The following is a 10,359-nucleotide window of genomic DNA, read 5'->3' on the forward strand; positions in this document are numbered from 1 at the left end:
CGCCTCTGTGCTCGGGCAGTTGCGTGGCGGGCTACTACTGCCCTGTACACCAACGTCACCGTCGGCGCATACACAACTGAACTTGGTCGTGTAGCTTGGGTCGACAAGTGCGACCGCACAGACCTGCGGTGGCGCCAACTACTACTGTCCCAGCGGCACGCCCTCCCGGCGTATTGTTGCACCTGGATACTACACAATAACGAGCACACGTCCTGGCACGGGCGTCGACAACTCCGTCAACGAATTCGATCTCGCGACGGCGCCGACTCAGCGCCCATGTGACCCGGGCTTCTACTGCGTCCACGGCGTGCGCTACGCGTGTCCTGCAGGGACGTATGGAAGTAGCTCCCTGCTCTTGACATCCGCGTGCTCTGGCGCCTGCCCGCCTGGTATGCGTGCAAACTCAAAGCTTCCATATGCGATACATGCTAGGTTCCTACTGCCCCATCGGCACTGCGCAGCCCATATCGTGTCCGCCCGGCGTCTTGGGGGCCACCGTAGGCTTGTCGACGCCGCAATGCTCGGGCCCTTGCCCCGTCGGCCATTTTTGGTGCGGATTTTTCTAGTCTTTGTGGCATCCATGAAATTTCAGTCGTTTAGTGTACTGGGAACCGTGGTGCCCGAGCCGTGCCCCGCGGGGCTACTTGGAAACACCACGGGCTTGACAACAAAGGCATGTGCCCCGGTGTGCACGCTATCGTACTGCCCACTGCCACGCTGTCCTGCGGGCTATTACTGCCCGCTTGGTACGACCTCCCACGGCTCGCTATATCGATATGAAACTAGGCGCACCGACCCCTATTCCGTGTGGTGGCCCCACCGTCTTTTGCCCCGTCGGCTCGTCGGTGCCAACGCTTGTCACGACTGGCTACTACACGATCGCTACTCGGACGCTCAACCCTAGTGATGCGGGATTGTACCTACCAGGTTGGCAGCGACGCGACAAGTTCGTTGTCAGCGCTTGCGTAGGCGGTACGGGCATGACAACAGGGCTCGTCACGCGCGTGGCCGAAGTGCCGTGTGAAGTTGGGACGTTCTGCGAGAATGGCTGCAAGAAACCTTGTCCTGCAGGTCCATCGAAGCCTTGCCGCTGCCAGCGACCGAGGCCATGCAAATAGGAACCTATGGAATGGCGCACGGCTTGTCGTCTGCTGCGTGCACGGGAAACTGCCCGGCAGGTTACTTTTGGTACCGACAACCTGTCTGAGTTCGCAGAGCACTCGAATTGTGGTCTAGTCCTCTGGGCTCGGCGACGTACCTCGACACGGCGTGCGTCGATCCGTCGGTCTACTGTCCCGGAAGCAACGCCACACCGACGCCAGTGACCCAAGGGTTCCTTACCACGCTCGGGTTTGACGGCCGTCTTCGCGTCGGCCAAACAGTCTGCCCGCTTGGCACCTACTGCGTCCGTGGCGTGCGACATCTTTGCCCTTGGGGCAGGTAGAGCCCCCAAAAGTGATCCATATTTTGAAGTGAGTTTATAGTTATGGAGCTACGACGGGGCTCTCGACAATGGCGTGCTCGGGGGCGTGCGCCCCCGGCTCGACCTGTCCCGCCGGCGCGACGTCGGCACAACAAGCACTCTGCCCCGCAGGTTCGTATTTCGTTCTGGAGCCAACGCGTCATGGCTAAAAGTAGGCACGTATGCAATCAACGGCAAACAATGCGTACCGTGCCGACCTGGGTTTTGGTGCTCGAGTGGGTCACCGTCCCCGACGCAAAACGCGTGTGGCAGCAGTAGCGCCTACTGCCCGCTGGGCGCGAGCGCGCCGCTTACAGTTCAAGCCGGCTACTATGCCTACAGCCCCAACGCTCTCTCGGGCGCCAACATGGACTTTACGGGCCAAGTCCTTTGCAATCTCCAAGACACTGTGCTCTTCCCGCAGTGTCCGTCGATTACTACTGGCTTCAATAGCCAGGTGTAAGATTGGACAATATTGTTTCAAGCTGTTTGTTATAAGGGTTGGATGTTTGAAGCCGCTGTTATAAGGGTAAGATGGATACAACAATACTAGGACCAGTAGCCTGCCAGTAGCCTCCGAGTATTTCTCTCTGGTCCTCGAGGTGGTATTCGCGGTGTGTCGAGTGTGTATCTCAAAAACATCTCAAAAACATCTCCCAACATTCAAAAGGCATCTCAAAGGCGAACATGTCAAAAGCATGAATCGCAAACATGGAAAGACCGATCTTTGAGATTTGACCAATCATTGTGCTGGATTCGCCACGTCGCTCTGGGATTGGTTGAATGCATTCTGCAAGGCCATTGGTGCATTCCAAAATACCAAGCGCTGGGTGGTGAGCATGCTGGCGCGTCGGATGATCGCGCGCTTGGTGCCGGTCGCCTCGTCTGCGCTGCGCAGCGCGGGTACGTCGGGAAGACCCTGCGCCGCCTTGCCGCCAGCGCCGCTTGCGGGTCGTCTTGGTACGCGCTGCCTTTCGTCATGGTCCACCACAGAGCGGCGCGACAACTCGCAAATCAACGCGCAGCTCATGGCGGCGTCAACCACGCATGAGCTACTCGCCATCTACGAGCGCGAAAGGACCAACTTTAACAGCGTCAACACGGCGACGCTCTTCAACAAGCTTGGGAAGGCGCACCGGCGCCACACGATGTACTCGGTGCGCGAGACCTCGCTTCTTGCCACGGCCTTGCGCAACACGGTGCAGGACATCGCCAAGTTTGATCTGCGGACGCTCAGCATGATTGCGCACGGCGTTGCCAAGATGCAGCGGGGTGGCGACGACGGAGGCTTCATGGACGCCGTCGTCGACCGCGTCAAGAAGGGGCTTGAGACCGCCCCTGCCATCACGGTTGCGAATCTCGTCTGGAGCGCCGAGAAGCTCGGCGTGCGCGACCGCGCCTTCTACCACGCGATCGCGCGGCACGTGCGGTCGCAGTCGCTCGACTCGTACTCGTCGCTGGCACTTGCCAACATCGCCATGGGCTTTGCAAAAGCGCGCATGAGCGACCGTCTCTGCTCCGTCTACGCCACGATCGACGAGGCGCTGCAGGAGCGCGACTTGGGCACGTTCGAGCCGCAGCACCTGGCCAACATTGTCTGGAGCTTTGTGGCCGCCGAGCGCTTCGACTCGGAGCTCTTTCGCCGTGTCGAGAGGCACTTGGCAGCGCGCGGCCTTCAGGACTTTGACGCCAATACGCTCGCGTCGCTCTGCATTTCGTACGCCAAGCACGCGCGGCATAAGGTCACGCCGCACCCCGACCTCTTTGCCTTGGTCAGCGACCACATTCTCGACAACGAGCGGTCGTCGGTCGGTACGTTTTCGCTCGGGTCTCTCGTCATGCTGCACTGGGCGTTCACACGCGCCAAGCAGTACAACGCAGCGTGCACCTCTCTTCTTCGCGACGAACTGTACCGCCGTGGCCTCGACAAGTGCCGCAACCACGAGTTTGTGAGTCTCGCCTGGAGCCTCTCGAATGCGCAGCTTCCCTTTGCAACGACGCCGTTGTACCATCTTCTTGAGGACCATGTGGTCACTCGGCGCGGCCTCGCGACCTTCCAGCCGCTAGAGCTCTCGGGTCTCGCCTTCAGCTTTGCAAAAGCGGGCGCCAAGACCACGAACGCCCGCTTCTTTGACGCGCTTGTCGCGTATGTAGAGGCAGTCGGTGTCAAGCGCTTTGATGACCAAGGGCTCGCCAATGTCGCGTGGAGTCTCTACCTCGGCGGCGCCACGTCCCCTGACGTCTTGGACAAAATGGGCGACGAGCTCGCCAAGCGCGAGTTTGATCGCTTTGGGCCGTCGGCCGTCGCCGCCTTTGTCGCAATCTTTGCTGCTGCCGACCGCGCACTGCCGAGTGACGTGTGTTTGCACGTCCACGCCCATCTCGCGACGCATTTCAGTCGGTACCGCCCCCGAGAGCTCGTCCATGTCGCTGCCGGGCTCGGGCTCATGGGCGAAACCGTGTCGCCGGCCGTGAAAGAGTCCCTTGTAGCCCGCATCACGCCCGACGCCTTGACAGACGTCGACTGCCACCGCTTGCACCGCTGGCTACGCGACCAAGGCGACCACGATGTACCGGCGTTCGTACGCGCCGCCAGCGATCAATTTGCGAGTCTCTCGACGGCCGACGATGCAAACACGGACGACGGTACTGATGGCGGCCGGCGCTTTTGAATGTAAATCGACCAACGGACGATACCGCATGGTTGTTGTCGGACGCATGTGTTGCGTGTGGCAGAGCAGGACGTGACGAGTCGAGACCCAGCAGACCGTATTTAAAGAAATACTACTACCGAGGCAACATGTCATTGTGTCTCCATACTACTATCGCTGGGCTGCTGGATCTAGTTGGGTCATACCGCGAACACGGAAATATCATTTTGCACTCCACGAAATGGCACCGCGACCTCCAGTCGCTGACGCCGCCTCAGTCGCTGGCGACTCCCGACAACCTTGACACACTGCGTAGCTTTGCCGCCGACCGCGACGCCTGGAAAGATTTGACCGACCGTGTCGTCACGGGCCTCACCCGCGGCCACAGGCGTCGTAGGGTAACGACAGAAGAGCCAGACGAGCCCCTGCGCCGCCGCCTGCGCAGCCACGAACCGGCGAGTGAATGAAGAAGAAGGAGATTACTAGTTGTTGCTGAAGTGGGTCGTCTATTAAAATAGATACGTAAATCTACGCTAAATAAAATTGTCGGACTTTCTTCGTTGTGTAGGCGCTGGTGATGATCTTGATCTCGGCCGGCGGAGGCAAGAGCGCGATCCGCGGGACAAGGTGCTGGCGCGGCCACTCGTGTTGAGCGAGGAGCCGGAGAAGGCGACGTAGAGCCATCTGCCCTGGGTTTTGAACGAGGCTGTGGTGCAAGTGCATTTGAGCGACACGCGCCGCGTTGACGGCAATCGTCCATGGGCTTGGCAGTGGGAGGTAGGAGATTGCTAGTCTGTACGTATGCGAAGACTTTGTGTATTTATGAAGATAGTGCGAAACACCTTCATATATACCGGTCTATATACGAAATGGTATAAAAAACGAAAAGGTAATTTCGGTGGCATGGTTCGGGTAGGGTTTGGGCAAGGGTATATTAGAGATGCCATTATATACTACTAGGATTGCCGTTGTCGTTATCTCCTAAGCAACTCGGGCATTCTTGCCGAAATTCAGGCCACGCCGTTCGATTGCCACGATACGTGGCGTCGACTACCATGACGTACATTGTTGTCTTCGTCGGCGATGCCAACTTCATTAGTGTCTGAGCTCGTCTCGCTTATACCCAAGAAGACAACTTGTCCATTTCGGAGAGGTGTCGACTCTGTCGGCATATTGATGGTCCTCTGTGCTATCGAGACATGTGGTACACAGCTACCCAAGCATCAATCCAATGATCGCGTTTTCTAGATTCCGACGACCCCCACAACTCATAACGACTGTAGACTACTAACGGTTCCTATTGATTAAGCGACAATCATGTCTCAAAGAGCGGAATGGCCTTCTCCAAGGCCGCGCTCCACTGATGCGTTGTGGGCAGCGGGCGCTCGTGTCCCACCAGTTCAAGTCCCGGGGACGGCGACGTCGCGCACGGCGCCAAGAGCGTCATGGGCATGGCTACGAGCGGGCATGTGCTCACTGTCGCACAAAAGGCTTCGACGTCCGAGCGGACCGCGCTCGCACACCCGACCGACAGCGTCGGATCCGAGCTCGGGTGGCGCGCCAGGTATCGCAGCGTCATATCCAACGGCGTATGGACCGCACCGCCGGGGCACGACGGCCAGAGCTTCGCGGCCTCGTCGGCCAAAAACGCCGGCGCGTCTGCTACCGGGAGCGCGTCGATACCCCGGGTCACGAGCGGCCAGCTCGGGTGCGGGTAGCGCAAAAAGTGCCGGATACGGCGGTCGACCATGTTGTGTGTCACGAGGTCGACGAGGTCGACGACGATCTCCGCCACCGCGTCCTCAAGATCCATAGTGACCGCCGGCGAGAGACTGAGCACGAACGAGCTCATCCAGACGTCCCGGCTCTTGTCCTGCCAGAACTGCTGGACGAGCGCAATGTGGCGGCGTAGGCGGTCGCTGACGACGCCGCGCGCGTGCTCGTGTGGTGGCACGAGGTACGGCGTGCGGAGTGGCAGCATCGCCAGCCACGGCGCTGTCGCTGCAATTTCGCGCAATTGCGCGTCGTACATCGCCGCCGCCGACTCGCCACTCGGTTGCAGCAGCCGCTGGGCATAGATATAGATGCCGTCGGTGGCTTCAAACGCGCCTGACGTGTCGGCATGGTAGAGGGCATCGAGCAGCGCGTCGACGGCGCCGTGGCCCGCAAACTTGAACGTACTGTCGACGCTTCGGAAAAAGTCCCGGATGGTCTCGAGGGTTGAGCGCTTCGCGATCGCGAGCTGCGCTCGCAACGACGCCACGTCTTCTTGGGCGTCGTTGCGTTGCGCCTCGAGGTCGGCGGCGGTCGTATCAACATTGCTCGCAGGTGTCGCCGTCGCGAGCTCCTCGCGGGCCGCCGTGAGCTCGGCCGTGAGCTCTTCAATCGTGGCTTCGAGACGGCGCGTGGCGGCTTGCAGATTTTCGTCGCTTGCGGCGGTTTGCAGAATGGTCGCCTTGACGGCCGCATACTCGCGCAATCTCGCCGCAGCGAGGTCGGCGCGCATCTGCTTGACCTCGGCCGTGAGCGACGCCAGCTCTTTCTTGCGGGCAGCCGCGGCGGCCGCCTCGACCTCGGCCTCCAATTGCATTTGGTCGCGCAATGCAGCGAGCTCCGTGCGGAGCCGGTCCGCCTCGACCGTGACCGCGTGCGCTTCGTTGCAGCTCGAGCCAGCAGCAGCGAGCGCGGTCTCGAGCTGACCCTTGATCGTCGCCCGGTCGGCTTCGAGCTGCGTGATGGTTTCAAGCAAGCGGGCCTTGTTGTCCTTGAAGCGCTGGACTTGCTTTTGCAGCGTGGCCACGTCCGCGGTCGGCGCAGGGGCGCGTCGGGCCGCGGCCAAGTCGGCTTCGAGCTGCGCTATGACGGCGGCTTGGCGGCGCGTCTCGTCCAATAGCGCATCGATCTGGGCTTGGAGCGTCGCGTGCGATTGCGTCTTCTCGTGCGACTCGGCACGGGCCACGATGTGGGACTCGGCGCGCGCCTTGGCGAGGTCCGCGCTGAGCTGCTGGATCGTCGTCGTGAGCCGGCCTTTGCTCGCGCCAAGGTCTCGCACTTGCTTCTTGCTTGCTTCGACCGCCGTTGTGGCCACCTCCAGCTGCGCCTTTGTAAACACCAAGTCGGCCTTGAGCTGCTTGACCACATCCATCACTTGGTTCTTCTCGGCCATGAGCTCCTCGGCGCGCTTCTCACAAACCACGAGCTGCTGACGCCAGTGCGCGTCGCCGCTCTGGGCCGCATCGCCCTCGCCCTCGAGCGTTCCAACTGTGGTCGTCGGTGGCGATGCTTCATGTTTGTTGGCGCGAGCATCGCCGGGCGCCGACTTGGCCGCCGCCAGATCCGCTTCGAGCCACTTCAAGACGGATTCGAGGCGCGCCTTGCCGGCGATGAGCGTTTCTACCTCCTTGCTGTTGTCGTCGGCCTTTTGCTGCCAGTTGGCACTCGCGACTGTCAATTCCTCGACCTGCGCTTTGGACGACGTAAGGTCGGCTTCCAGCCACTTGATCATTGCCGCCAAACGCTCCCTGTCGGCCGTGAGCTGGTCCATCTCGGCTATCAGCTGCTGCTTGTCGGTTGCTAGCTGCTGCTTGTCGGTTGACAGCTGCTCGTTCTCGATCGTCAGACGGCCCTTGTCAGCGGCAAGGCGGTCCTTCTCCGTTGCGAGTTGATCTCGCTCGGCGCTGAGCTTGTCGACTTTACCGCTGAGCTCGTCAACTTTGGCGCTGCTCGTCATGGCTTGTTGGCGCCACTTGGCACTTGCGGCTTCCGACGCACTCAACTGCTTCTTGATGTCGTTGCTGCTGGTCACGAGCTGCTTGACTGCGGCCGCAAGGCGTCCTTTCTCTGCCGACAAATCTTCTACTTGCTGCGCGCAGTCCTTGGCTTGTTGCTGGTACTGGGCAGCATTCTTTGCGGCCGCCAGCGCATAGTTCAGTTGCGTCTTGGCGTCTGCGAGGTCGACCACGAGCCGGCTCTTGTCGGTCGTGAGCGTGTCGACCTGCTTGCTGCCCTTGCCCGCCGCGACGAGTTGCTTGACGGTTTGCGCCAACCGAGTCTTCTCGGCCATGAGGTCTTCGACTTGGGCCATTGCATTCTCTGCCTGCTGCTGCCACTGGGCAAACGAGGCCGCCGAGGCGAGTGACCCGACGAGCTCGGCCTTGGCGGTCGCGAGATCGGCCTTGAGCTGCTCCATCGCCGACGCCAGGCACTGCTTGTCGTTCGAGAGCTCTTGGGCGCGCTTGGTTTGCGTCTCGGCTCGCTTTTGCCAGAGCCCACTCGAGGCGGTGACGGTGATGAGCTGCTCCTTGGCGGTCGCCAGATCGGCTTCCAGTAGCTGGACGCGGGCTCTGAGGCCGGTTTCGTTCTCTTTGAGCAGACGGACTGTCTGGCGCAAGTCGTCGGTCGTCTTTTCTTGCCCGCTCGCCTTGGTGGCGGCCGCGACGTCAGCCGCCAACCGCGTAATCGTCGCCTGGAGGTCGCTGTTGGCACGTGTCAGCGTCTGAACCTGGTCGTCGCTGGCCTTTGCAGCGGTGCGCGCTTCCTGGAGCTGGCCCGCAGAGGCGGCGAGGGCGATCTGCTGCTGCGCCACGGACGACAAGAGGCGGCTGTATGTCGCTTTGACCGACGCATGTTGCTTCTCGTACTCGTTGCTCGTCGTGATGGCCACCTGTAGCTGTGATTCGAGCGTCTTCACCTTGGTTTCGAGCGCGGCGATGTGGCTACGACTGCTGTCGTCCCTTGCGTCGGTCGCGCTGGCCTCGGCGGTCGCTGTACCTGCGTGCCCGGGGCCGAGGCGGGCGCGGAGCTCGGCGTTCTTCGACGAGAGGAACTCGCACTTGTTGGTAAGCACGACAATGCGGGCTTCGGTGTCGGCGGCGGCCGTCGTAGCCTCGGCCAGCTGCGCCTTCAAGGCCGCGACCGCGTCCGTCGCATTGCTCGTGCCGTTGGTGGTGTCGAGCTGTCCGAGCCGCCGGCGCTTGTTGAGGCGCTGTGCTAGGACGTCGGTACCTTCGTTGTTCGCTTGCACGGTCGTCTCTCGTCGGTCCATGCTCGCGTCGTCGAGGCTGCCACGACGTGTCGGGTCGCAATCCAGTTGAATCCTCTCTTCCGTCCGAGTGGGCTAAAGGCGTTTGCATGGGAATTCCGGTTAAAAAGGTATAACCCCGCGAAAAGACGTATAACACGTATAACACCGACGTTTTACGGCAATAGACACGCGTGTATAAGAATTCCACCTGATTCACAACGCAAAAAGGCTACAACACATTTGAGTGGCTGCCGTCCATCTGGCGCTCTCCACACTGTATGAGAGCAATGCCTTAAACGGCTTCTGAACCAACGCGCCGGCCAGCGTATCAACCATGCTGTCGCCCTCATCATCCCAACGAGAAAGGACACGGCGAGTGTTATATCGTGTTAAACGTACCGCCCACCAGTGTATTGTTTTCCCCACAAATGGTGTCGAGTTCGAAACGCACTGACGTACAATTTGCAAATTTTCGAAAGACGTGACGGGTGTCCTAAATTACACCCGAACAACGATACACGCTGGTGTTGATACACACTGGTGGCGTCCATAGAGCTCGTTTTCTCTACCACCTCGGGTAGATGGCATCATCTCAATGTCCCTTTTGACAAAGAAGCCAACATTGAATTCGGGAGGTATCGGATGTGGGAGGTAAAATTCGACTAGGCCCCAGTATGTGTCCCACGCAAATCGATTTTCCCGCCCTTTTTAGAGGACCGTTGTACACGTTTTAGCAAGGACAAAGGACCATTGTACTAGATAGTCCATAAAATCAAATGTGAAAATAGATGAAAAATGTGTTGTTTCGCGCCACACCAATCCCGTCGCGGCTTTTGAACATGCTCTTGGTTTCGATTTGCGCTCAAAATGCAACCAGTCAAATTTTTGAGATGGAGAAAAACTCCTGCGTCGGAGGGGCATGCAAAATGCCACCACAGTGTTCGATACCTTGGGCGCACACTGCAACGCTCGACGAGTACCGCATAAATTGTGGGGGACTAACAAACGTGCCTAATAAAAGCGAAGAAGAAAAGAAGATTTTCGACAACGCTCGACCCAATTAGAGAGAAGGATCGCTCTCGTCACAAAATTTCCAGGTTTGCAGGTTTAAAACGGTGGGGACACGAAAAACAAAACGAAGACAGACCCAGGAATCCTTGACTCCCCACGCGAAGTAGACAGATGTTGTTGGGCTTGGAGAGGGATGGTTACCGCGCGCTTGC

General features: G+C 59.7%; 3 protein-coding genes across 3 annotated transcripts; 2 read left to right on the plus strand and 1 right to left on the minus strand.

The window, feature by feature from the left end:
• Window positions 1-580: 580 nt before the first annotated feature.
• SDRG_03135 (hypothetical protein) lies at window positions 581-1,932 on the plus strand (the record flags this gene model as incomplete). The annotated part of the gene is made up of 7 exons (XM_008608757.1): window positions 581-746; window positions 787-903; window positions 970-1,071; window positions 1,119-1,188; window positions 1,237-1,440; window positions 1,485-1,594; window positions 1,639-1,932. 7 exons carry the CDS (start codon window positions 581-583, stop codon window positions 1,923-1,925), a joined length of 1,056 nt encoding a protein of 351 aa, XP_008606979.1. The 3' UTR covers window positions 1,926-1,932.
• A 354-nt stretch (window positions 1,933-2,286) lies between these two features.
• On the plus strand, window positions 2,287-4,498 carry SDRG_03136 (hypothetical protein). The gene has a single exon (XM_008608758.1). It carries the CDS (start codon window positions 2,302-2,304, stop codon window positions 4,132-4,134), a length of 1,833 nt encoding a protein of 610 aa, XP_008606980.1. The 5' UTR covers window positions 2,287-2,301; the 3' UTR covers window positions 4,135-4,498.
• An 893-nt stretch (window positions 4,499-5,391) lies between these two features.
• SDRG_03137 (hypothetical protein) lies at window positions 5,392-9,228 on the minus strand. Its single transcript, XM_008608759.1, has one exon. The coding sequence runs from the start codon at window positions 9,155-9,157 to the stop codon at window positions 5,429-5,431; it is 3,729 nt and encodes a 1,242-aa protein (XP_008606981.1). The 5' UTR covers window positions 9,158-9,228; the 3' UTR covers window positions 5,392-5,428.
• Between the last annotated feature and the right edge of the window lie 1,131 nt (window positions 9,229-10,359).

The sequence above is a fragment of the Saprolegnia diclina genome (assembly GCF_000281045.1).
Source record: "Saprolegnia diclina VS20 unplaced genomic scaffold supercont1.7, whole genome shotgun sequence".
Classification (NCBI taxonomy): Eukaryota; Oomycota; class Saprolegniomycetes; order Saprolegniales; family Saprolegniaceae; genus Saprolegnia; species Saprolegnia diclina.